Source organism: Cylas formicarius, unplaced genomic scaffold (genome assembly GCF_029955315.1).
Source record: "Cylas formicarius isolate icCylForm1 unplaced genomic scaffold, icCylForm1.1 PGA_scaffold_12__32_contigs__length_19106922, whole genome shotgun sequence".
Lineage (NCBI taxonomy): Eukaryota > Metazoa > Arthropoda > Insecta > Coleoptera > Brentidae > Cylas > Cylas formicarius.
Window position 1 is genome coordinate 16515361 of NW_026844225.1, and position 27944 is coordinate 16543304.

General features: G+C 34.7%; 3 protein-coding genes across 4 annotated transcripts in view; 1 reads left to right on the plus strand and 2 right to left on the minus strand.

The window, feature by feature from the left end:
* Nucleotides 1-85: 85 nt before the first annotated feature.
* LOC132695849 (uncharacterized) lies at nucleotides 86-14665 on the minus strand. Of its 2 annotated transcripts, none has more exons than XM_060660381.1 (10): nucleotides 14445-14665; nucleotides 13241-13322; nucleotides 8164-8393; nucleotides 7718-7889; nucleotides 5789-6018; nucleotides 2767-3974; nucleotides 2206-2430; nucleotides 1041-1485; nucleotides 785-985; nucleotides 86-720 (listed from the first exon to the last, which is right to left on the minus strand). In XM_060660381.1, the coding sequence occupies exons 2-10, from the start codon at nucleotides 13290-13292 to the stop codon at nucleotides 523-525; spliced, it is 2961 nt and encodes a 986-aa protein (XP_060516364.1). In that variant the 5' UTR covers nucleotides 13293-13322; nucleotides 14445-14665; the 3' UTR covers nucleotides 86-522. The 2 variants fall into 2 exon arrangements, with proteins under 2 accessions (XP_060516364.1, XP_060516365.1); XM_060660382.1 differs by having other exon boundaries at nucleotides 87-720; nucleotides 8164-8381.
* The window catches only part of LOC132695848 (protein grainyhead), a 101891-nt gene continuing 88210 nt past the window's right edge, over nucleotides 14264-27944 (plus strand). The window contains exon 1 of the mRNA XM_060660376.1: nucleotides 14264-14394. The gene's annotated coding sequence lies outside the window, so the exon portion shown is untranslated. The remainder of the gene's footprint in view (nucleotides 14395-27944) is intronic.
* LOC132695850 (ER membrane protein complex subunit 3) lies at nucleotides 15104-16160 on the minus strand. Its single transcript, XM_060660383.1, has 4 exons — nucleotides 15962-16160; nucleotides 15649-15902; nucleotides 15427-15588; nucleotides 15104-15371 (listed from the first exon to the last, which is right to left on the minus strand). The coding sequence occupies exons 1-4, from the start codon at nucleotides 16111-16113 to the stop codon at nucleotides 15193-15195; spliced, it is 747 nt and encodes a 248-aa protein (XP_060516366.1). The 5' UTR covers nucleotides 16114-16160; the 3' UTR covers nucleotides 15104-15192.

The following is a 27944-nucleotide window of genomic DNA, read 5'->3' on the forward strand; positions in this document are numbered from 1 at the left end:
ATTATTGTTTGACAGAATCACAAATGTACGGAACATCTGGCCTTAACGTCGTATGAATTAAAAATACTTTTAAATGTTCTAAAATATTTTATTAGGATTCATGAAGTTAGAAATAATGGAATGTTACTATGTGGTGTTTAAATTCAGAGAAATGTATAATAACGATAAGTATAATAAAAACTTTACAAAACATTTTGTTACCAACCTAAACACTAGAAAAAATTCAATACAAAAGTATACAGTCTAGTTAAACATTATTCTTTTCAATGTTACCTTATTGTCTATTTACAAATTCTGAGGGTTTTTTGATATTATACCGTTTACATCAGTTCAATATTTTTGTTGATTGAATTAAACTAAAGTCCCAGTAAGTCGTAAAATTACATTTGGCGCCCTTGGGATGGTTCATTTGAAAGTATATATGGTCATATAATTTTTTTTTTTAATCTGAATTTTTAAGGCCTTCAAATGAATTAACCCAATGCAAATAAAGATTTAAAACACTATAGACATTGTAATTCCCTATTTCTTGGTATCTGTTAAGGCACGGTGACTACTTCTTATGGGCAAAGGGGAAGAAGGGGTTTTAGGACTACTGGATTTGGTCTTTTTTAATTTGCTGGAATGAGATTTCTGATAGTTTCGTTCATGAGCATAAAGAAGTACTCCAATGTGCCGGTGACCTGCCTCCATCGCTATTTTTAAGGCTGTACTACCGTCCTGCAATAAAAAAATTTGTTAAATTAAAATTTGTGCTGACATTTTCTATACTTTAATTACGTACCACATCAGTAATACTGGAATCACAATCCGGTTGATTGAGAAAATGCTTTACAATTTCGATATAACCATGTTCAGCTGCACACATGAGCGCTGTGCTTCCATCTTCATCTTGTATATTTATATCAGCACCCGCGTCTAGTAACATTTTGACCATGTCGAACCGTCCATGGCTTACAGCTAACATTAAAGCAGTCTGACCATGCTGACAATTACAATAATTATTAGCATTATAATATCATCATGTCAAAGATTCTCACCTGTTTGGCTCTAATATTGACATCGGCTAATTGGAATAGCCTCCTCACTACATTTGCATGGGTCTGAGACCTAACTTCAGCCAATGAGACTAACATAACACTTGTATAGCCTGCTTTGTTGGGTTTATTAATATCACAAACCTTTGAATCGAGCAAAATTGATACCACATCAAAGTTTCCATATGAGACGGCATAGTGCATGGCAGTGTTGCCACTTACGTCAGTCATATTGACTACATACTCGAGTAACAAAGATGACATCTCTTCAAATGCATCAAGGTAGTCTTCAACATCTAACGGGTTTGCAGTAACAAGGCTTGAAATCTTGAACCACTCTTCTTGCACAATAGTCACCGCACTTTGATTTTTTATGACTTTGGAGCTTTTTTGTAGTGAGTCGTTTAGAACCTTCATGGCGCCTTGCATTTCTCTCGATGGACTAACTCTGTCATTAAATACAAAGAAAATGATTTGGTGCTGTAATTGTCAATTATATTATATTAAACCCGGAAATACCGGCCTTTTTTCGTTTACTTTTTTCTTTGTATTTCTAAATAGGTACTTTTTGTTCCTCCAAAGTATGAATATAACATTTTTAAAAATAGTAGCTTCGTGAGAACAAACACTTCTATTAGTTCTTTTGCTGTCTATGACTTGACACCAATATATTAAAATTCTTAAAGAACATCAAGGCACAGAAATAAAAAAAGAGTGGTTTAAAATCAAAAATAAACCCAGAATTAAAAAAAATTAAATAATTATGAAAGACTTTATATTGACCTATGTCCTATAGGTCTCAAGGTTTAAGATGACAGCAAATTAATAAAAAAACTGCAAAAACGAAATTAATTAATTGAATTTAATTATTTTAACGACGAACCGTGGATCTGACAAAAGTACTAGAGGTGACCTTTACGTTAAAATAACTAGGCTATCCAATGAAAATATTCATCTATTCATTATTTTCTTAAAAATATGGGATAAAAATCGCGGGCGGATGCCACTACCATTAAAATGATGTCCAAAATTGAATTTATTAAATTTGACAAAAATATCTGAAATATTTTCTTAGATAATATTCTTTTTCTTGAAAATGTTATTTTCTTTGTATTTCAAAAGTTAGATATACAGATTTTATCCCCTTAATTGTATTCTATGCACTTACATTTTTCTATTTTGAGAAGATGGGTGAAAAATTGTTGATTCCGATACTGGCAGTATAGTTTCTTGTACTTGAACTTTGGTAATCGGGCCCAAGCTAACCCCGTTTTGTACTTTGGAATCAGATGAGGTCGTTGGAGCTTCTAGTCTAAGATTCTGTTTAACTTTGTCAAAAGGACTAATAGACTCGGCTGATACGGCTTTTGGGGACAAATCTAACCCGGATAATCTGCAAAAAAACGTCAATTTTACTGTAAATATCAATCACCTAAATGGTACAGCAAAGAGTTACCTAGTTAAAAGGATATGCTGATGCATGTAAGAGGAATGCGCATTTTGACTACTTTGCTTAGGAGTTAACATTCGAAATAAGCAATTGTTGATTCTCTAAGCCATCTCAAAATAAAATAAACAAGCGCGGGAGCACACCAAACCTCGCTCGCAAAAAGTAATGTCTCGAAATTTATCAATAACCGCGCCATTGAAGAGCGCATGCGTCTTATTCCATAGGAAATGTCTACTACTACGCTTTGTTCCACGCGAAGGGTTCGACAAGCCTACTTACATCAGTGTTGGTGGCGGTGATCTATCCGTTGGTGACGAGGGGTAGATTTTGGTATACGTGTCCTGCCGTCTAAATTTCCTAGCTTCTATCGGGGTTGTCGGAACTGGTATCCTGGACGGAGTGGGACTGCCAGCTTCTTTCTTAAATTCTTTAGCATCTTCTTTTTCTCTGGTAGAACACTTTGGGCAAGATTTTTCCAAATCAAGCGGCACGGTGTTGATACTCGTTTCTCTGGTTTGTTTCAAGTCTTCTTTAGCTTCAGACGCCACGTGTCTAACTGCCAGTTTAAGATCGTCGGTGCCTATCAGTTTAGAAACCAAACTGTGCTCGTATTGAGCCGATTTTTCGGAATATTTCAGTTCGTGCTGCGAAGATTGCGATTGCGTTTTCACACGGAATTGACACGCCCTACTAATACTATTCGGTTCATATTGGCATCCCACGCTTCTAGTTCTTTTATTAAAATTCCTCCCTTCTTCACCTAAATTGAAAGATTTGCTTCTAGCACTTAGTAAGGCTAACGAAACTGGCGCGGTGTGAACGTCCTCGCATTTATCTGGTCCGATACCAATCGAATGCTTTAAAATTCTACATTTGACGCAAATTTCGTCATTAATGCTGTCGTCAGAACAGCCAATCGTGTTACTTTCTACGTTCTTCTGTACGGCAGCGTTGGACTGACTGACCGTCGCCATTATTCCTAAACTGATAACTTCCGGTTTTACGTTCACGGTCTGAGAAGAAAAATGCGACGTCGAAGACTTTTCTTTCGCCGATTGAATACCAACGTCTCGTTTCTCTTTGACGAAAAGAGTCTGAGTTCCTTTGGTAACAGTCGATTTACACGGAATGATGTTTTGGTTGTTTAAAAATTTTGCTTTTTCCGCCAACCATTTGTCGGAGTATTCCAAATTGGCGGTGGTGGTTGCCGCGTGTTTAGTGTTGGGGTAGTGATGACCGACTCCTATGTTTCGCGTTAGTACCCCGCACATTACGCCAAAGTCTTTTCTTGGGGGTGGTGCTGGAGGTTCTTTCTTACTAGCCGCTTGACTATCGAAACTGTCGATGTGGGTAAAACTTTGCGATCTTTTTCGATTCCTTTCTAATTGAAAGTAGTCCCCGTTAACAATTTGAAGACGCAAGTTCTCTTCGGTTTTCAATTTCGCACTTAATTGCCGATTATCCCGTTTTAGCGCCAGTAATTGATCCTATGTGCAAAAAAAAATAAGAAAAATTGAACAACAAATTATTAGCAAAATATCCTGGTATTTATTTCGTCGAAAATATACAACAATGATAGAAAACGGCAACTCATACAATGAATCCCCTTATCTAAGTAAGACAAACAAACTGAAAGTATTTGCATAGTCGAGAGCGTTCAAAAACTAGTAAAACCTTTGTTTATATTGTAACTTAAAATTTCGAGCATACTCACGCCAGATGTTCATCTGAAAGAGACCTACTGAGGGGACGCCACGCGTAAAGTGACAATTAAGTGTTGTATATTAAATTATTACTGAAAGGTTTAGGTCCTTGGTAAGACGATGACGATTAACTCACATACGACCAACGATTGCCTACGTATATGTCAAATGCACCCTCGGGAAATAAAGCATCGATTTAATTTTTATTAGGAAGTTATATTTATGCGGGTAGAATAACCAGTGGCGCGCAAAAAGTTGGGAAACTCGAACATATTGTAATATAATTTTTGAAATATTGTTTTTCTTTTCAACACCGCGCATCGGGGTTGATATACAGTGTGGCGCAATAGTGTGATAAAGTACAATATCTCACCTATTTCGCACAATTTTGTTACATAAAATCGAAAATATCATGGCAATAAAAAATGTATTTTTTTATCCACAATTTATTATTTAATAGGAACTAACTGCATTTTTCAGCGAACTGCGAGTTTAATCTATTATTTAAATTTAAAATATACATGTATCACTTTTTATTTTATATTCACGGCTCGGTTAGATAGCGATATAGGTTAAGGTATTTCTGTAAATCATTATTAAAAACAAATATTACGGAAAAACTTGAATCGCTGGTATAGGGAAATCTTAACAAAAAGTTGTAATAGCTGAAAATGATGGAGTAGTTAGGTAAAGGGAAAAAAAATCAGAGAAAAATTAGTTGACAGTACATCTTTATATTATAAAATTGAAAAATAAAATTTAAAAACAATTACTGTTTCATAGAAACATTTTTTATAGGAATCATAATATTCAAAAATATCTAGGTTGAGGGGGGTTCTTTTTAAGAATATGGTTTTGTATTGCCAAGTTTTTACGGTAAACCATATATAATTGAAAATATTGTTAAAAAGTATATCTTTCGAATGTAGTCACAAAATTGTCCTAAATAAGAGATATATTACTCTATCCTTAATTTCGGAGTTAGAAACAATATCCAAGAAGTTATGGCACGCCAATGCTCATTATATATAATTATAACGGTAATCACATGCAGGATTTATTATTTATTGACTAAATGGGGCACGATAAAGTGACTAATGCTGTCAATTAAATTTGCAACTCGCTGCGATAGTGAATCGCAACTAGAAACAATATGAAAAACTGTTAGAAATCGGTAAAAAATGTAATAAATTATAATATAATATAATATAAAAAATAATAAATAAATAGTAAAAAAAAATGGTAAGGGTATTTTTCATTTTTTTACTCGTTCAAATATTCGATTTAGGAAAGTAAAATATATTTTTTCAAAAATACGGTTTTTATGATAAACATTACAATACTAAAAATCGCAATTTCGACAAGTGTTAGAAATTTAGAAAAACACAACACCTATATACAATCGAATAAAAAAATATATATAAAACTAAAAATAAGTAAATAAATAAAATAAAATACTTTTTTTTCAAAACTAATATCTTTATGATCAGCTTTGTATTTTATATGTTTTTGGTCAGCAATTAAATATAATCAAATCGATCTTAGTAGTTTTCTAGTTCACAGACCCAGAGATAATTACAACAATATATACGTCATACCTGCAGTTCCGGTATAAGTCGCACTCGATTTTCTAATTCTTTCGTCCGTTCGAGGCTCAGAGCTAGGGCTTCCCTGATGTTTTGCAGGGCCATAGGGCTAAGGCCGCAAGATTCGACGCTCACGCTATCGAATTCGACTTTCGCAATTCCATCGTTATTAATCGGTAATACCCTCACCGATTCGGAAGTGGACGACAAAGACGACGTCGATGGTACCCTTCGCAAACTCGCTAAGCATAGTAGAAAATCTTGATAACATCTAATCCGTTGAAATTCGTATGTCGATCCGTAATCGCGCCGCTCGGTATCGATATAGATAATGTTATCAATAAACAAAACAAATTTTCGTAAACCGGAGTAAAACACGCACGCCAATATATAAAATAATCGTACGAGTTGAAGTTCCCTGTGATCCATTCAATTTGTTTCGCGGAACCTTTTTTTTCCGAACCCAAATAACAACTGAAAGTACTTTAACAAATTAATAACTAACGTTTGAACATGCGCAGTATGTACGTTTAGGTCGGATGAACAAACGGCGTGGAGGAGTTATGGCTCGATTGTTTCTTCGCACGGTATGTTGTTACTGTTTCCGAAGGGTTTTTCATACCTCGCCGGCTACAAATTCTCGGACGTAATTTATAAACTAATATATTGGGTGAGCGGTACCGAAGTGAAAATGCAGCTTGCTTATAAAAAAAGAGGAAATACTTTTAACATTTTTAACACGGATTTTCTGAAAACTCTTGTAAAATTATGGTGTCCCGGAATAAAATTGGCAAAAAAAAAACAAAAAATGAAAATGGTCTAAAAAATAAGGACATAACAAAAATGTAACATTTAATAAATCAGTTGATTTATAATGTTGAGAAATTATTGAAAAACAAAAGTTTTTTTGTTTTAATGTTTACAAAACCTGCAGAAAATCTTTGCCGCGAAATGGCGTGGAGTGAAAAGGAGTACCATTTGTACAGGTATTCAGTTAAAAATAAACGATCAGCTTGCGTTTTCAACTACCTGGTCACAATTTATACGTAGGTATTTAAATTAATCCCGAGAAGGGTCTGTTTTCGGTTAGAAAGTAAATTCCTATAAATCTAAATGAGGTAGATAAAGATGGGTATAACAGAGACTTTCACCGGTTTTTGTGAGGTTTGGGATTTTTATTTGCAGCTAGAACCTACAAAATTTATTTATCTTTTTCAAAGAAACTTCCACAGGCTACTGTAATACTTTTTACAAAACTTCGGGATTCTTCCTGCGTCGGTTTTTGCTGACGTTTCGCCAATCATCCTGTTGGCTTCTTCAGAGCTTGACTGAAACTGGCTCGTTTACTCTGTACCTGCTTATATATTGCTTGAGGGGGGCGGAGCTAAATGAGGGGCATAAAAACCGTCTCGGAAGACTGATTCCCATTTATACACAAGTCACACATACGTCAGCAACTTCGCCTCAGCAAACACCGATGCAGGAGGAATCCAGAAGTTTTGTAAAAAGTATTACAAAGTTCATGTTTTGTCTATATATACATATGGTGGAAAGGAAAAAAAAATACAAGTGCAATAAAAGGAGACGAAAGGATCCGTATTATCACAATTCTACCTTTCCTCTTGTCAAGTACAGTTTTTTTTTTAAATTAAATTTTCAATTTAGCAATACCCAAAGTAGAAACCAACGATTGTATCGTTAATGTTCTATTTATCAAAGTCCATCGGCTGTAGATACAACAAAATTATTGTCATCAAGTAGCAACGCGACGCCCGTGTTTTTCAAGGAAACGTCCTCGCTTTCTTTTGATATTCTCAAATTTACCAGGAACAGGTGCGCGGATGGTGGCGAATTAAAAATAAGCGTCACCGTAGGCTTCTCAAGACCACTTTTCACCCAATTAAAAATAAACAAATCTCTAACAAACAATAAATTACAAACCTGAGACGGCGGTAACATCTGGCAGGTTATTGGACAATTTGTTTTTAGATCTTTGAAGAGCTCTTTCAAAGTCCGAGACGGCATCGTCAAAATCGTCGTTAAAATGAAAGTGTTCCGTCGAAGTCGTTGTTTGTTTTGGAATTATTTTGGGCTCTTCTTGTGCATGGTTCGTCTAAAAATAAGGACACTCACTTTGACTTTCGTTCGTCGCGAACACGCAAAATTATCAAATATCTGGCAAGGATTGCCACACTTGCCTTTGGTTTCTTCTTCCAAATAGCAAGTTTACCATAACAATTCATAATGTGACTACTCGAATTAAAATCTTCGAAGCGCTTTCGAACTTATCTTTCCAAACACGGGCTGATAATTATTATCAAACAAAAGGCGCAAAATGCGTCGATAGTAAAAGCATTGTTGTGTGTGTTATAATTTTTTTTGCAAACCTTGTTAATGGTTCCTTCCAAGGCGGCCAGAACGGGTGGTGTCAATCCCAACAGAACTTCCATGGACTGCCGTTGCCTTCTTCTATCTTTTCTTCGTTTGATCGACCCGGTGCGGTTATCAGCTTCTTTGCTAATTGATTCGCAATACCGTACGAAATCAAGGTCGATATGGTAGCCATAGGGACAACAGGTGCACTCATCGTACCAACTGTTGTGCTCTGAAAAAATAGCTAGTAATTTTAATAATTTCATAATAACCCTAGGTAATTGCAACAACGCAATAAGGAAACTTCTGAAGGGCAACTCTTCCTTGCTAAAGGAGATAAACGAAAACTAATGTAGGTGTCTGGAGATCGATTTCCATAAAAAACCTTACAGAATACCCGATTCCGTTTCAGAGTTTTAGGGTGTTTTTCGAAAATGTGCATTTTAGAAAAGTAACTGTAACTTCAGTGTTATGGAAATTTGTATGTATAAGAATTAATATCTTAAACGTAATATTTTTAGTATCAGTTATCAACCAAGGTTCGATTTTTTATATGGGACACCCTGTTATATTTTGGATTATTAAAAATAATTTACAATTACCTTCCTATAAATCTTTGAATTTTGAAACTGAAGTTTGACCAAGTAGACTTTGGACGGTATCACCGTAAGGTATCACAGAAGGCAAATGCGTTGGCCAAATCCTGTTTTTGGTTTTAGTATAGCGTTTCAAATAAATTTCGAAGAATCAGCGGGAAACGCATGTCGGGTTACATATTTCTAGGAACCACTTGCACCATTGCACTTTTCTAGTACTGTTCTAGGCATGTGTGTGTGTTTTTTTTTAACGGTTCATCTAACGTTAGCTCTTGCTAGTCTTGTTGATGTCTGTAACTTCCAGGTTAACGTTGTAATATCATTTTTAACGGTTTCTTTTTTAGTTCATGTATAACTTTTTGGCCATTTCTCATTTAATTAGGTGATTTCGCAAAATTCTCCAAAAAAAATTTTAAGAGGTTGTTTTCTTCCAGGGTAATAATAGTAATACAAAACTATAATATCCCATTTATTTGCAACTAATGTTCAAATATTTAAAAATATACCGAATATAGAATATAGAAAATAAAAATAACTATTAGCTTTACAAATATTACTTTGAAACCATTACAGAGTTGAATTTGAAACACAAAATTTTCCATAATAACAAAGTGACAGCGATTTTTTAAAACATCACCCTACAACTCAAGAACGACAATAGATACCCAGAGGCGGTTTTTACCATTAAGTGTTTTCTCTATAGAAAGGAAAACTTCCCTCGAAGTGTCCAATTTGGCTTATCAATTTACGTTGTAATGGTACTTTCATAACCGTAATAAGTAATAATAATAAAATGCGCCTGTGAATATTATTCAAAAAGTTGATTATTATTTTTTTGTTTCGCCAGAAAAGAACTCTCGTGTTTGAAGAATATCTGAGAATGAATATTTTCAAACATTTGTTACCCCCAAAAACCAACTCGCAGCCTTTCTAAAAAATGTTATACATTAAATAACCGTTTATGTGTGTGTGTTTTACAGTCAGCTAAAATAGGTTAATGATAAGGAAGGTATAAAACTGTTTTCCAGCCGTGCGGTGTTTTATGACGCAGAACTTTGTAGGTAGCACGTATACCGACGGTTATAAAAATCACTGCTATTTGCAGATTTTTTTTCTAAAGCTTCAAAGAGTGAAATTATTACATTTCCCGTTGACGCCTCTATTTCACATAGCCTACAATCGCGCACGCTCGCACAACGAAATCATTGTTAGCGTTTGAGAACGACAAACATTGTAATCATTGTTTTACTGAAAATCACTTTCTAATATGGCGCTACGCCCACAACTCAACGTTGGCACCGCGTTCGTTCGTATAGACGTATCGCTATTATTTTTTTATTTTCACAGGGGTCACGGGCAGTCAAAATGTCTACTACGTGCTTAATTGATTTTCAACAGTGTAATATGCTGATGCGGTTTTTCTATATAACTCTATTTCTATCGTCGGACCATTTCCATCATTGCATTGCTAATTTAATTAATATTTTATTGGAGCTGTCGCCCTTGATATTGTTATTCATTTTATATGCAAATAATCGATAGCAATTAATAAAAAAAATTCAGGAAGAGTTTTAATTGTTGATAGACTGACGGGAAATTTAAATATTATGTCCATTTCACAATTTCATGCATACTAAAAAAATTTTTATATTTAATATTTGTGCCTTTAAAATATATGTACATGTCACACACACATTTCTCATAGGTATGGCAAATTCTATTAAGAGCAACGTAAAAAGTCTATTTTCAATCTGGACACTACTACAGAGGAGTAACCTAGTTTGAAACGAACGTATTCGAAATATTCAATTTTTTTACAGAGAAAGAAACTACAAAGCATTTGAACGGATTAAGAAGTAAGACTTGCCATGACACCAAGTGTTGATAATATACTAATAACATTTCACAAAATCGATGTAATTTTATTGTGCATGCACCCTGGATGAAGTAGCTTTCACTCTCTGCGAAGTTACGGCAAACTTTGGTAAATTCAAAAATTTTTACAAATAATAGCGATTTCCAATTATATCTGCCGCACCGTGTATGATGGACGAAACTTGAAACTCGCACTCGACACTGTGTAAACCAATTCATCCCATGTTTTATAATTTTGTATTTACCCACGAAAATGGCAATTTTCAGGATCCCTTTATTTTTTTTTTACAAATAATCGACACACCCTGTCATAATCCAAAAAATGCCGCACGTAGGAGTTATAGCTCTAGATCTCCCACGTTTCCCGGTATATTAATTTTTTCAATAGGATAAATAATTTTCGAGGAAATCCCTCTTTTCTGAAACCATGCGGTACACCGTAATAGTAAATGACGTCATCGCGTCTAGATTAAGTGCGAGTTATTGCGATTTTGAAATGGATTTTTTCAAATATCTGGGGCAGCGTACGTGACAGACGAAAATCGTAAATACAAAAATTGTAGCCCTTGACACGGTCTACAACACTGATAGCTATATATAATTTCGTGAAAATCTGAACTTTTGGTTCTTATTTATTTTGGTAAATGGATTTTCATCACGTAAAAGCCACCTCATTTCAATTCTTTAATAATTTACTCCCTAAAAGACCAATTTTCAGCGTCTTTCAGATTTTTGACTATAACTAGTGCACAGGGAAACAAAAGTTATAGCTCCCATGTATTACGGTTGTAAAGTTCTTCCGATCGGATGAATGGAATAACCAAAAATAAAATTGAAAAATAAAAAAAAATACTTCGCATTATTTTGTTGCCTCCAATTTAAAGAGTCTAAATGCTCGTCTAGACTTCAACTTCTCTCCCAAGTCTGAAGTCGGAAGCTGCAAATTTGGGGCACTTATTACGTTTTCTAATATTGCACGCAATATCGCGAACACCCTGTACAATACTTAAAAACCTTAAGTACAAAAGTTATAGCCGTCTATACTGGCTATATCGCCATGTAAACGAAACTGACATCTAAAACACAGATTTTAAATTATTGAAAGTTTTCAATAATAGGGGGACCCACTTTTCCGTTTTTTTGAATTTGCGGCGCACTCTGTACATTTTTGAAAAATTGTCATATATAAAAGTTTGGAGCCGTATCCTCTGCGTCTTCTGGTGCAAGATTTTTTTCGGTCTTGCAAAAGGTTTTTGAAAAATCTTCTTTTTTGTAGACCCTTGCACAATTTTTTAAAATTCTTGCATATTAAATAGGTTCCGTCAAGGGGCAAAGCTCCATATATGTGCGAAATATGAAGTGGATTGCTTCAAATTTCAGACACCTATCGCGTTTCATAGCAATGTTCAAAAAACAGTCGAAAATCACGTAAAAAAGATGGATGCCGGCGTCGGATCGAGGCCATTTCTTAAAAGCCTATCTATCTCGTGGAGGGCTAAAAAAGAGGCAAATTTCAATTTTCTAGCTCCAATGGTTCGAAAGCTATTCAGGAAAAACCAAAAGACGAGAACGGAGAACGGACAGAAAAAAAAAATTTTTTTTTCGACGCTGATCATTTCGAAAGTAATAATGCGCCCAAAATTAATTCGGGGTGTAGTGATAAAATTTCGGCAAAGTAAACGCATTGACAGGTTAAAAATCAAATATTTGTGAAAATCTTGCAATACGAGCCAAGCAAATATTGTCGCATCGGAGATTATAAATACGCCAACGGCATTTCATGTAAAGTATCCATATTTACAAAAGACAATAAGAATTCGAAGGCTAACCCGCTGACCTTTTAAAAACTTTAAGAATTTTCCAATGCTTTAATTTATTATTTTTATCCTTAACCTTAGGAGACCAGATAGACTGCGCTAGCATAATAGCTATTATGGTGACGATTAGAGTCGACATTGTTTAGAAATGAAAATGAAGCGAGATTCGTTGAACTTTTTGTCGTCATTTAATCCATATTAGTGTATCCCATTCTCGCATATGGGCAACATGCGCTACATTTTCAGTTCGCGTGATATGTCAATCGTAAAGTTTTATTCATTAATTTTTTGATTCAATAATGTTGTTCAAATATGCAAATAAAAATAATCAAATTTTATATGAAACTTTTAGCATTAGTCTGCCAAGTCTTCTTCAATGTTAATTTAATTATTATCAATGACGTAACATTTGTTAAGGAAAAGTAAAATAAACGTCGCGTAGCCCAAACCGAATGAAAACACAACAAGAAATTAGCTTGGTGAATCGCGATAACATTTTAAATAGCGGTATTAAAATTTAAATTCCGATGGGTATCTGACCTCAGTATAGGTGGAGCAAAGCGTTTTAGCTTAAAGGCCCACGACGACTTCAAGACACGCAATTGTTATCAAACACCAAATGCGTTTACAGCTACTTATGTTCTATTATTTTCTACTAAAAAAATACGTAATTAGTAACAACTTTTTTTCATTCCAAATTAAAAATATTTTTTTGCTCGCAGGTTTTTCTTGTACCCGCGGTGTTAACCGAGCAAACGTAACTAACATTTGTCATTGGCTGAGAGAAAAAGTTCAAGATTTACCATTTTCAGTCATCCTGGTGACATTCGGACTGTACCTAGTTGAGTATGGCATCTCTTGGCCTCAATATAGAATTCGCACCGGCTGGAACAAAATGTCACTGTTATTTTTGGCACGAAGAATTCTGAATGCTACTTTAATCTATCTCTATATCTATGGCCACTAATAACTATAACTAAAGCACGACATTTCAAATCCAAATCTATAGGATTTCTAAAATTGACAAGTACCTTTTATTTTATTATTGATCCGAACAATTTGGTAGTTGGCAGAGTGTGTACATATATTCAAAATTTGCGATAAGATAAGAAAGGAGGAATTATGATATGGGTAGGTACATACGCATAGTAAGCAAGATTGTTCGACTCATTTCACCGGCAGAAACTTACTTTAAAATGGACGGACCTAAGGGGAAAACACTGAAACAATTTATCTCGAGGATTTAGAAAAAAAAAACGAACATGTGTCGTGCCACTGTCACATTCACCACTAATTTGAAAAGAGATAAATCAACCAGACAGCACTAAATTTAAACTTGCACCGCGATTTTCAACTTTTACAGGCATTTGTATTTTTTTTGTTGAGAGCCTTTTGTCGCCATAGTGATTTTTGAGTTAATGAGTAGAAGAACACTTTCCTTATAAAGAAATACACACGCTTACAGAATGTTAATTGCTTAACAGGTGTACAAAGAGATAGCACAATTTTAAAGCGAAGCAAATAGAGTAATTTCCTTTAGCTCTAGTAAAAAAGTGTCGAACAAAAATACAGCAATGATGGTAAAATTATCTGCCGAGTTGAATAAATAATTTGTTAGGAAAACAACGTAGATAACAACAGGTGTTAAATCATCTACTGAAACGATAATTGCGCAAAGAAATTTTGCAATTGAACGATGGCTTTGAATTGTTGCCGCGTTTATTTCAAAGTAGCAATTAATTTTAGTTGCAATTTTTCCTTTAGACTGCGAATCAGACAGTAATATATTCGGAAAACATGATTAGATTGTCGGTCAGGTACAAAAGTTCTACGGTCATCGCTAAAAATAGTGTTTTGCATTAATATTACTAAAACATGTACGACAAATCCCAGATAAAAATTTTAATTTGGGCCACAAATCGTTCAAGAATTTAAGTACACACTAATATTTTGCCAGGTAAGTACGAAAGTAATGTTATATGACAAAATAATTAACTAAACGCCTACCAAATTCCAAGGAAGCACTCTTTTTGATGCCGAATTTTGAAAAACGGCGTTGACCGTTACAACACTGCTCACTACCCGATACTAAGCATCATGTTTGCATGTTTTTTGCGCCGCACCAATTTAGGGTAATTTTTAAATCACATTTTTCGTAAAATTACATTACAGCGCTGCTCGTTGAAGCATCCACTTAGTTTGGTTAGTTTTCAAAGACAAACAAGCAAACGACAACCAATGTGCAACGAACTCTAAGAGGAATTCGCAATGCGCATGTGCTCACGATCTCTATTTCACAGATGATTTTTAAAAAAGATGCTGGATAATTCAGAGGAACAAGAATGTTAACAAAAGACCTTCTTGCATGTGGGAATTGAGTAAGTCGCGCCGTTATGCAAATGTGTTCTGAAACCATGAGAATTTTTTGAGTAGGTGTATTATTGCCATTTTGGCTCATAAAACACATAGGCTCATCATTTTAGTTGTCATTAAGGATTGGAAGTAATTCTTTATACTGTTTTTTTATCCCCAGGCTTTGCATTTTTTTTTGCATGAAGTGGGTTTGTCTGGCGCATGCACCATTCTATTCTTCTGGACACTCCAAATGTTTTGCTTTCAAAGACTTTTGGTAAATAAACCACACGTAACTTTTTAAAAGATTTTATTTACAACTATATTCAGGATAATAGTCCTATATAAAGTTCTTAAAATAATTAAATTACAGATAATCAACAAAACGGTAGTTTTTATTAATTTATTCTACCTTCAACTTCTCATCCCCCAGTAATTTAGTTTCCACGTCCACCAGTGCCCATTGGTGGTCCACAATTTCTAACGCTTCCCACTCAGCTTTAAATGCGACCTTTGGGTCTTGAGGCATTGCCATTGCCGCTCCTGACATTTGATCTTGCATCTGACGGCTCTGGTCAGCAGCTACCAAACATAAACCCTATTAGGATTCTCCAAATGATCATACTTTAGCAATTACCATTGTTTTCACCAAGTACCAATGCATATATACTTCTCAATCCAAATACATTAAGGAAATACCATGAGGCTGATGATACCCATGACGCATCTAAATGGGATAATTCAATACCTCTCTGCAACATTGACTTGAAACGTAGTGTTAAAGGGAAGGGCACTTTAGCTGAAACAACAAATTTACATCTTAGCAATATAACAGGTGATGGACTGCATTTTGAATTACTTGTAATAAATCCCGAAAACATCCAATTAATCCATCCTCCAATAACAATCATGGGTAAGACATTAGTTAGATTTCCTTTTAGCATGTCAGTCATCATTGAGGGGTCCGTCATCATATTTTGTGTCATAGCGGGCCTCTTTTGTGTTAGATAACCATCTTCTTCTTTGTTGAACGCATGTTTGCGGACCAGAAACGCGCTTTTCGGTATGTATTTAGCATTTTCTCGTAACATTCTAGCCCTTATTATTAGCTGACTATGAAAAAATAAAAAGTGAATCTGCTTGCCAGGTAATATCTATAGGTTAGAGTTTACCTGTCTTGAAGTTGCTGGGTTTCTACTTTCTTTTGACTGGCCAGGAGGATTGAAAAATAATGCCTGAGGATTCCAACTAAAAATGTGATGACCACAATGGGTAAAAACACCCATACTCTTATTTGAGAATCAACAATTAAATCTGTGGTCATAACTCCCAGGTTTTTAATGTAAATAATGGAATTGACTTTTGATATCATTAATAATGTCAAAATCAGATACATCGTAAAGTGGCGACATCTTTCATTTCTGACGGAAAGAATTCTTGAACTTTTCATCGACATTTACAACACGTACACAGAGATGGCAGCACAATGTGTTTTATTTATTTGTATAAATCTTTTGGCGGCTCATGGGAAAAGTTTTAAGCTGTTTTGCAATTCTCAATTATCTGAATTTCATTGAAAGTTGTATCTAAAGTTGTATCTAATCTAATCTAAAATTAATTAGTTTACGAAATATCCCGGGATTGTCGGAAGTATAGCTCTCACCATGTCCTCGGACATTCAAAAAGCTTCGAAAAATGTAATACAATTTATAATTTTTGATAAAATTCTTTGATACATTTTCATTATGTTCAATATTGATTGACACTAATAATGCAAATTGGGTAAAAACAATGTGAATTTTGGAATATTCATGTCTTTTTAATTTCAAACTTAAATGCTTTAGATGGGTGACCCCTAGCTATTTCTGTCCAAGCTTTAGCTCCACCCAAAAACAAGCAAAGAAAACAATATAGAGCATTGTTTTTGTTTGATCCAGAAATTTTTTGGAGTAAACGTCTTTACTAAATTTCCTTGTCTAACTTTTTTCCTCCATCTTCCTACATCAACATCTCTTCGCATTAATTAAATTAAAGACCACCTCTATAATTCACAGTGAATATGAATTGTCAGAAATAGACAAAAACACAAGTATAGGTTGGTTATTGGTTATGCGAATGCGAAGTATTATGAATTTTATTGTTAATAAAATAAAATTTTTGTAGTTGGAGTATTTAATTATACTTTTTTCTGCATTTTTTTAAGCCGCCCATGTGTTTTGGATTCAAATAAAAACGTGAAGGTCGAAGTGCTTCGTCTTCGCAAAAAATTAAATATAATATATTTATATTTGTTTTCGATTGTCGTCAGTTTGATTCTGGATGTTTTAAAAATTATTAGCTGTAAAATTTAAATATTGAACATTATAACTTTAAAATGCTTTTTGTGTGCTAAAAAAAATATTCGATTTAATCACGCTAAAATACAATGCTGTGACGTAGATACAGTTTTTTGTTTTGGTTAGAAAGAAATATGCAGAACGTGGGTAGAATTCTTCCAAAAATTGCTCAATATTCTAGATTGATTTTTGTATTATTATTGTTTTAATAAATTTAGATATAGCTGTCATGGTACTCTTTTGACAGTTTTTTTCAGTCTTGGAAAATTTGTTATGTTTAATTAATTTATAATTTAAATAATTGTTTATATAACAAGGATTTTTTTCAAATTAAAAATGAGGGGGGGACCTGAATCCCGTAGCTATTTTACCATACGTAAAAGTTTGAAACTTTTGGTTTTATAGGGTAGGTAAATTTTATATATACTGAAACAATGCGTTGTTGCTGGCAACAAGAAAAAATATTACTCCCGTTAAATGTCAAATGTACGTTTTCAACATACCAAGTTCTCTAACTTATCGTAAGTAAATAAAAACTAAAGACGTATTGAAAATTTGTAGGTAAAATGTACATTTAACGTAACTAACCAACTGCATGTTTACATACGTGGCAGTTAATGTAACTAACAGTCTGCTGAACTTAACAAAGAATTCCGCCATGAAATTTTATTGCGTATCTCGCGAACTAAAATGGTCGCGTTGCACACTTTTTCCAACGATCCGTTTCTTTTATGCGCTATTGCAAATTCTTTTTATGTAATTATATATATTATTTTCTCAAAATATAGCGGAGAAAGGCTTTTATACTTGCAACGATCTGACCATGCACACGTGTGGATTAAGAACGAAAACAAAATTCCGCAGGTATCGAAAATATTCCCCGCTGTTTGAGTTCCCAAAACCGTCATCGTCATTAAACGAATTAAGTTAACGACTTTTTAAATTTTCCAAAAAATTTTAACATTTCGATATTTAACATTCAGAGGTTGCTCATATCCGGTTGGGTTTTTTTAAATATTCGATTTAATTGTTTATAAAATATTAACTTACCTTATACGTTCGGTCCATATTAACATATTAAGTGGCACTTTTGTTTTGTTTTGTTTGAGTTTGCGTTATTTTTCTTTTATCACACATCGCCGTATAAGAGATAATACGAAGCTCATTTTTGATGGGTAACCAGTTCAAATTATAGGTTTTTCAACGTACGAGGGAAATTCGAAAATTTACTAAAGTATGACGTATTTTGTTGTAAGAATAAGTTGTGCTTGTTAGCGCTCCTAATTGCGCTATTAATCCACAGCTTGTGTTAAGAAAACGGCTATTACGCTTCGTACGCCTTTTATTTTATATTTTATACTTCACGAGCTGTCCTCGTATACAGCGGCAACAGTGCGATCGAGCGGGGTTTTTGTATAATTTCGCACTTGGCGTATTTTCTTGGATGCGAATAATTTGCAAGGAGTCTACAGGCATTAAGTTGAAATTGTTATGCAGGTCGAGCCATTTTAGTAATTTATGACAGTTTATAACGCCGTTATTAATGCCTTAGATTTGTGTAGCCCATACCGAAGTGTAGCTCGAAATAATGGGCCCCCGAAACTAAAAAAAAAAACGAAAAGAAAAGAAAGACGGCCATAGATAAATTGATACGGCGCATAAAGTAAATACCGGGTGTTCAAACGCGCAAAAACCAGTTTTATATATCAAAGGCCCTCATTTTTATGTTATTGAAGATGCGATGCGCGTCTTTTGAAATTCACTTGACCATTTTACCCTATTTATCTGTTGCCGGACAATTCGTGAGAATAACCCTTTTCGCTTGTTAAAGTGACCCCTACATTTCGTGGATTTGACCCTTGAACCTACCCTAACGGACTGACCAGAACTGGACATACAGGTTTTCGCGGTGACATATACAAGTATTTTCGTGAGAACTCGGGATGTCCGGTCAAGGAATTTGACGGTCGTATCGCATTTTTCTACCTTTTGCTATAAGGGGGAATTTTTATTTTCAACATTTAACCCGCCGTCTTGGCTACTTTTCGATTCACCGTTTCGTGGGACCTTTTTTTAACGGATCCACATACGGGCCGAAAAATAACTAGTTTAGAAGTTCACCACCTGCGTTTTTGAAAATAACTATTATCCAGGCGACTTTTTTTGGTCGCTCCCTTAACGAACTTTTTCGTATTTAACGACGAAAAATAACGTCTAACACGACCGAAGACATGCGTATTTGCGCAATTAGGAACTAGATTAAGACTGTTTAATTGACACGAGGACTTGTTACACTAACCAAGTTTCTACAAAAATCCGGTCTCGTCCATGCTAGTTTCGAGTTTTTCGAGTTTCTTCAAAACAGTTATTTTGCATACTTGACACGGAAAATACACAAAAGGGGTACGCTCATTATAACTGGTATTTATGCTCGAACAGGTGGATACACGCATAGTGTGGAAAAAAAACGTGTCGAACGAGCGGACAAGGTTTTTTTTCGTTCGGTTTGTTTGCAATGCGCCCGAATCCGCGTGAAAAAATAATGTCGTGGGTGACATTTTGTTTGCGTTGCTCCGTCGGTGTCGAGAGGGTTATTTTGCTTTTAACTTAAACGAAACTGTGCGGTCCGTGTCCCGCATTTAAAAACTCGACCGACAAAGCAGGAAGGCGATTCCAAAAGGAATAAATAATCGACGACTTCAACTTTTACGTAGATACTCTTTTAATGATGATATTATAAAGTAATTTCACTGTTACCCCTTTTGAATATAAAATAGTCGGGCACGTTGATGAAAATGTGTTTAAGTAATCTTTCTCGACGGTTCCCGGTAATGCCGATTGCTATTATTCACGTCTTAAATGGTGAGATGGAATGCGTTTATCTCTCCGTAGATTTAAATAATATTCATTTAGTTTTCCATGCGATGGAAGGTTGATATATACATTGCCGGTATTAAAATGTTCGAATTGCAACTTGGATCTGTATTAGAAACTCCGAAAAAAATAAACAATTTTACACCCCCTCATACGAACATCAATAAAATATTTCCTTTACGAGCACCGTTACTTTCGAAAATCGATGAAATCGAATTTTTCCAAAGTGTCTGCCCTCGTATAAAAATTTTATATCTCGGTAACGGTAGGTCCTACGGGATCGCCGTTGCTGTCTGTTTGTCCGTTCTCCGTTCTCGGCTTTTGGTTTTTCCTGAATAACTATCGAATCGTTGGAGCTACAAAATTGAAATTTGCCTACTTTTTAATCCTCCACGAGGCACATAAGCTTATAAGAAATGGCCCCGATTCGACGCCGGTATCCATCTTTTTTTTGCGATTTTTGATTGTTTTTTATACCTTGTTATGAAACACGATAAGTGTCCGAAATTTGAGGCAATCGACTTCATATTTTGCACATATATGCAGCTTTGCCCCGTGACGGAACCTATTGAAAATGGGAGGGGGGGGGGCTGAGGGGTCGGGAAGTATTCTAAACAAATAAAAAATCGCGTTTGCAAGGGTCTACAAAAAACATCATTTTTCAAAAACTGTTTACGAGACCAAAAAAATTCTTGAACTTTTAGTTTTGGCAATTTTTCAAAAATATACAGGGTACAGGTAATATAATGGGTCCCCCTATTATTGAAAATTGGCAATAATTTCAAATCTGTGTTTTAGATGTCAGTTTCTTTTACATGAGGATATAGCCCATATAGACAGCTTAAACTGTTGTATTTACGGTTTTTAAGTATTATAAGTATTAAGTAGTATATAAACATAATAAGTACTCCAAATTTGCAGCTACCGACTTCAGACTTGGGAGAGAAGTTGAAGTCTAGACTCGCATTTAGACTCTTTAAATTGGGAGCAATAAAATAACGTGAAGTATTTTTTTTTAATTTTTGATTTATTTGTGTTTTTTTTTTCATCCAGAAAAACAGCTTTTGCTCCAAACTCATTCATGCGATAGGAAAAATTTTACATCCGTAATATGTGGGAGACCCAGCGCTATAACTTTTGTTTCACGCATTTTTAGGTATAGACGAAAATATAAAATACCCTGAAAATTGTTCTTTTCGAGAGTAAATTAATAACCGTAAATCAAAATTCGTACAAACAATAGCTAATCCGTTCAAACAGTGCTATAGGCCGCATCAAGAGCTAGAATTTTTGTATATACGGTTCTCGTCTATCACATACGCTGTTCGAGATATTTCAAATAATCCAAATGAAAATCACTATTTCTCGCCCTCCATCTAGACGCGATGACGTCATTTAATAGTATCACGTGCTTATCATGGTTTCAGAATACAAGTAGTTTTTTCAAAACCATTTGCTTCATTGGAAAAATTCGGATACCAGGAAACTAAGGAGATCCAGGGCTATATCCTCTATTTCGAATATTGTTGGAATTATTTACAGGGTACGTCGTTTGTGGGCAAAAAATTCCAATAGATCCTAGAAATTTCCGCTTTTGTGGGTGAATTATTGGCGATGAAAAACTTTTAAAGATGTGATAATTTGATATGAACAGTATCGTAAACTGTGTCGAGAGAGAGTTTAAGGTTTCGTCTATAATACGGGGGTCGCAAGATATTTACATATTTACAGTACAAATTTTAATAATTACCGAAGTGTGCCGTACCTTTGAAGTTCGACGAGATGTGAATGACACTTTATAGAGGGTGTATTCACAACCAAATTACATCGATTTTGCGAAAGTTCCATAGTGGTCCGCAGGAGCACGATAGCAAAACAATGCGTCCCTCTAGGACAAGAATCCGCGAAGCGCCTTCTTTTTAAAATAAAAAGGTGATTCGCGCTATTTGCTACGGACTTGCCCCGCTCACCGACGATTTTTCGAAAGCAATCTTGTTAGAAATGCACTATTTTTTCTACGTCTATTCCTGTCTCAACTACGCCTTAGGGACTACACTGTTTTAGCCGAGGCATTTTTCATGTCGGGACCTATTTCCACAACACTCTTTATTGACATTTCCTAGTATGTATATACTAAATTATGTATTATGTAAAAAGCAAGTCTAGTCTTCATATGCTCAAGAAACTCAGATATGCGGTACAATTTAAAACCGAATCTTAACATCGACTGTCTCTTACATCAAATAGTCCTTTTGTTTTGACTGTAAAAATTTATAATAAATTGTCTATCGAACTGAAGAAGATAGCTAGTCAAACAAAATTCAAATGCACTCTTAAAAATAAATTGCTACGCCTTGCCTATTACAATATTAAGGATTTGCTTTCTTGTGATACCTTTTAATACGCTTTCGTTATTGTTTATATATTTGTTATTTATCTAACTCTATTTATTATTATAATAAATTTATTAATTATACTAAGATAATTTTATATTTTTATATTCGTATTATACTGACAATATCCAACTCTTGTAACTCGAGTTTTGTGCGTGCTGGGACCTGTACTGTATTTTTTTCAAATTTAAATGATTTGACATCCTAAATAGGGTAAATATCGTAGAAGCTTAAAGAATAATAACAACTATGTTTCAAAGAATTTTTATACGAAAAATTAACGTGAATTAAAATAGAAAAGCTTAGGATTCCAAAAATGTGGTTCAGAAAAGAAATCTATTGAATTGGAAATTAACCAAGCACTTTTTTGATACTGGTAAGCGGATAGATCAATCGTTAAACGTATATAACGTTAGCCGGATGGATTTGCATTCGTAAAAAAATACGCTACTGAAATCCATTTATAATGAGCAATATAAGGTAAATCCATCACACTGCGCCTAGCGATACGTCAGTTCACGTAGCGAGCGAAATTCAATCAGTTAATATCGGGCATAAGTTTATGATATATGGAAAAATGATAAATAGTAAGTTGAAGCTCGCAACAGTCCACGTAACAAAAAGAAAGAATACATTTTAATCGCACATACACACATTACTTACAATCAGTCATAAAACAATAAATCGTATTGTCAGATCGAAGCGTATCCATTTGAAATATCTTTAGCGGAAATAGACCACGGGAAAAAAACTAAGTGGACATACGATGGTTGCCTCTATCCATATAAGCACCAAACGACGACGGAATACAAATGGTCAGTAATGAACGAAAGATATAAGTAAAAAGTGGGCGGCAACGGCTAAGCCGTTGCGGATGTTTCTGGTGGACCAGCGTTGTATATTTAGCTAGGGGTTTGCAATTATCACATTTTTTTCACACGAATCGTTCCCGAGATGGCCGCGCAAGAATCTTTTCAATTGTCGTGAAAAATACCGTTTGATTTAATTTAATTATTATTAATTAATGGAAATAATACATACAGATCAGATACTAGCCAAACAAATTCACGAAATTCTTCATACATCTATTCTCGAAATAGAATCAAATTATAATCAGCACCATAAAAGAGCAAAAAATAAAATTATTTTCTTATTTATTACGCTACAAGCTTTTGGTTCGAATTAGGCTGCGATAGGTTTCACCAGAGGCTATAAATCTTATCTTCTGCACATATCATTTTCTCCATATGAGCTTTTCCACGACCAAGTATATCAAAACTTTCCTTTGACATCCTCAAAAGTTGTTTTACTGTTCAGGGTCCTTGTTAAACTCTTTTAACAATTTTAACTGTGCTTTTATTTTCTTGCCCCATCGCAACACACTTGGTGTTGTTTAGCAAAAATAATAAAAGCAAGGGCGATTCTTGTATCATTTTTACTTTTCTGTTGAACAGACTGGGGTTTTAAACATTTCAACTAAATAAGGGCTATCATATCCCAAAACAACACAAGCAGGCAAACATAACATCTAATTACTATTCGTCAAGGACTTCATATAGACGTTCATCAATTACTTCATAAATTTATTGCCAGTGTAAAATTAGTATTATGTATGAGTGTTCATTATTTCTCCATACAATTAAGGATAAATTTTTAAGCACTCACACAATACTATGAACTATCAAGATACAAGATTTTCTCTAAACGAAAAACTTGTTATTGATGTTATGATATTATAATATTTTATATTTTGACATCAATTCGTTTAATTAATGCTAGTTTTTTTTATAAGAAACTATTGTATAAACAAAATTTGAAATTTATGAAGGTTTGCGAAGCCAAAAATAATATAAATCAACGAACGAAGTAGCGAAATGACATTTGCATTCTAGGAAGTGATGAGAAAACTGCATATTCGAAAATAACAGCCTTCAACAGTAATTATATTCACCCTTTTTCCTATAATCTTTGTATTATTCTGTCGCCTCTTTACCCGCACCCGAGCACTATCTCTCAATAAATCAACTGCACAGGAGTGCATAAAAAGGTGCGACAATGATCGACCCCCCCGGACGAAAACAACCCCCGATGTTTGATCTTTTTTTCTCATCCCGTGCCTAAGAATGGATTTAATGCACTCGCTTAAATTATTTTTCTAAACGTATTCGCTCAGTCGAAAAAGTGTTTTTGATTTTAATTTACGTTTAGATTATTCCATTTGTTGTATAAACATTCTACGCCAGGGTTGGTTCCGTAATATATATATATATATATATATATATATATATATATATATATATATATATATATATATATATATATATATATATATATATATATATATATATATATATGATGACACTATATTCCGGGATATCATCCGTTCGCTCGTTGAACTCCGACTGGAATCCTGCAAATCCTGCATCCGACTGGAATCCTGCAGACGTTTCGCCAAAATCTCACTTGGCATCTTCAATGCTCGCGCTCCGAAAACTCTTCGAACACTTCGAACTTCGAGTGGATATATATTATGGATCTTTGGGAGCCCGTAGAATTTTGGGCAAGGACTCGATTTTTCCCTCGGAATAAGTTTCTTCTTTGTCTCCTCGTTTATAGATGAATCGACAATTTTGGACTTAGTTGTTTTTTCCAAATATGTCGTGGGATCTCTGGTGACTAGTTTGTATTATAATCCGACGTATTCATGACGACAGTGGCATTTCCTTTGTCTGCTGGCATTATTAGAATGTTTTCGTTTTTGTTTAGATCCATAAGGACGGGGTTCCCCTGCGTCCAATCGTAAGCGCCTTTAACTCACCATTATGCAAGCTGGAAAAACATCTGGCCAGTGCACTCCAGCCTATAGTGGAAAAGGCAGATTCCTATGTCAAAAACTCAGAACATTTCACTCAGATTTTAGGTTCTCTCAGGATGGTCAAGGACGACATTATGGCAAGTTTCGATGTCAAATCCCTCTACCCGAGTATTCCAGTAGAAGAGGCACTCTTGCTTATAGAAGAAAACGAAGATCTTCCGCCATACATAATGGATCTGTCAAGACATTGCCTGAAAAACGCTTACTTTATGCACAACGGGAAAATTTACCGACAAATAGATGGAGCAGCAATGGGATCATCTCTCTCACCTGTGATTGCCAACCTCTTCATGATTTACTTCGAAAAGAAAGCAATAGAGAAGGCAAATCTGAAGCCAAAACTATGGACAAGATACGTTGATGACGTATTTGTTGTATGGCCTTTTGGCAAGGAGGAGCTTTTGAAATTCCTAGATCATCTGAATTCCATTCACCCAAGGATTCAATTTACAATAGAACTTGAAGAGGATAACAGTCTGCCCTTTTTAGATGTGCACATCACAAGGTCCGAAGATGGACACTTGGAACACACTGTCTATAGAAAACCAACACACACTAATAGATATCTGAACGCTAAATCTCATCACCACCCATCACAGATACAGGCAGTGGCAAATACATTAATTGCTCGGTCCTTCAGGCTCACAAACGAGAGGAACAGAGATAAAGAACTGAAGAAAATTAGTACCTGTCTTCGACAAAACGGATACCAAAGGCGCACCATCGGCAAGGCAATCGGTAAACAACAACAGCCGCAGCAGAGAGTGCAGGACGAGACCCAACGAAGATCGATCGCTGTCCTGCCATACATCAAGGGGGTTACTGACAAAATCGGCCGAATATTACGGAAACACGACATATCAACGGCATACAAACCTGACCATACCATCGGAGCAATACTAAGAAACCCAAAACAAAAAATTACTCTGGAAAACCAAGGAGTATACAGTGTAGCATGCGGATCGTGCAGCCTGACGTATGTGGGACAGACCAACAGAAGGATTTCAGCCGGGCTCGAGGAACATCGTTTAGCCATAAGAAACAAACAAACAACATCTGCTTTGTTTCAGCACCAAAATCAGACAGGCCATAAAATTGATTTCGGCACTTGCAAACAAATAGCTAATATTCCTGATTTTAGGACTAGGATTATACGAGAGGCCATCATATATATATATATATATATATATATATATATATATATATATATATATATATATATATATATATATATATATATATCACTAAATGAAAATGAATTGAAAAAATAAGATGTTGGAAATACTTCAATCGAATTTGCTCTATGTTTTCGTGACATTTTAGTCAAATAACATGTGTATAGAATTATGAGAAAATGCTCTCAAGCTGTTGTGAAAAATTCAAAATAGAATTTTATTTTTAAAAATGTATTAGCCAATTTACTCTATGGAAAACAATTTTTTTTCTCACAAATTTCGTATCCCGTATTTCGAAAAATATGATAAACAACTAGGCGCTCATAGCTGTAATCATCAACCTTCCTTATTTCCTTGATCATGTCTGGTGTGATTTTTTTACTTGTTTTTGGGTTGCAAGGTCTTATGATAATGATGTCGCTTCTGGTTGTGTTATTACCGAAATAATTTATTAAGAGTTTAAAAATGCTACTTCAACAACAAAACATTTTTCGCTTAAAATCCAGTTCTAGGTGTTTAGCCATTCGATAGCACAGAAGCTTGCAATATTAATGATGCATCATAAATGGCTTCCGGCAATTGCTGTAAGATGAGATTCAGTAGGCAATATATCAATTTATGATTCGCGCCGTAAATTGATTTGCCTTTTCGCCCCCTTTAAGTATTGCGGCACGGGTAAAAATTGCGTTTTGACAATCGCTTAATTTAATAGAGGACAAAGAACGTCGCCGAAAAAGTATTAAAACACGCGATGTAAGTGCCCAGGCGGTAATTAATGTAGTTCAAGTAAGTTAAAACGCCCACATGCATCAGCTTTTATATTTCATATATCGACTGAATGGCCTCCATATATAATGGCTTATCTTAATTTCTCAGAGATAGCTGCGTTCGTTAACAAATCTTATACTCTTGCTCCAATATAAATTCTCGTTTTTTTTTCTCAGTTCATGCGCCAACAGATTGCTAAAATATAAAACCGTGGTTGTTTCCGAGCCTTTTCTCATTTTCTGATTCAAATGATTCATATTTTTTTCATAAGTGTTTTACGTTTGATGTTATGGAATAGACCTCATATAGGGGTTTCAGAAAACACGCGTCAACCGGGTGGGGATTCGTCATTAAAAAAAAAAATTATGCTGATGGTGGTCATCTTCATCATTTGTTTTAGTGTTAATTTTTAGAATGATGTTTATAGTGTAATACCTCCCTGGGCGGCACTGGATTTCACATTTTTATTCTATTTAAAGCTATATTTATCACTATAAATGGCGTTACGAAATTTCAAAAAAATGATGCAAAAAATATTTATCATATTGGAAAAAGGCGTTTTTTAAATAATATTTAACATCCTGTTTGCAAAACTACTTTTTTCATATTGTATTTTCTTGTTTTGTAGATGACAAATCTCCAGCCTGGCATTGAAGCATGGTTTCTTAAGCTAAACAAATTCAAATATCATTATTTATAAAGCAAATTTTGTGCAAGGTGCAATGCCAATTTTT

Coding starts and splice junctions, on each gene's coding strand:
- LOC132695849 (XM_060660381.1), bottom strand. CDS start 13,292: ATGCCATACTCAACTAGGTACAGTCCGAATGTCACCAGGATGACTGAA. Junction 7,890..8,163: donor TGGAAGGAACCATTAACAAG/GTTTGCAAAAAA, acceptor CCTTATTTTTAG/ACGAACCATGCACAAGAAGA. Junction 3,975..5,788: donor GACTTATACCGGAACTGCAG/GTATGACGTATA, acceptor TTTTGCACATAG/GATCAATTACTGGCGCTAAA.
- LOC132695850 (XM_060660383.1), bottom strand. CDS start 16,113: ATGACCACAGATTTAATTGTTGATTCTCAAATAAGAGTATGGGTGTTT. Junction 15,903..15,961: donor ACCCAGCAACTTCAAGACAG/GTAAACTCTAAC, acceptor ATTTTTTCATAG/TCAGCTAATAATAAGGGCTA. Junction 15,589..15,648: donor GTTTTCGGGATTTATTACAA/GTAATTCAAAAT, acceptor TTGTTGTTTCAG/CTAAAGTGCCCTTCCCTTTA.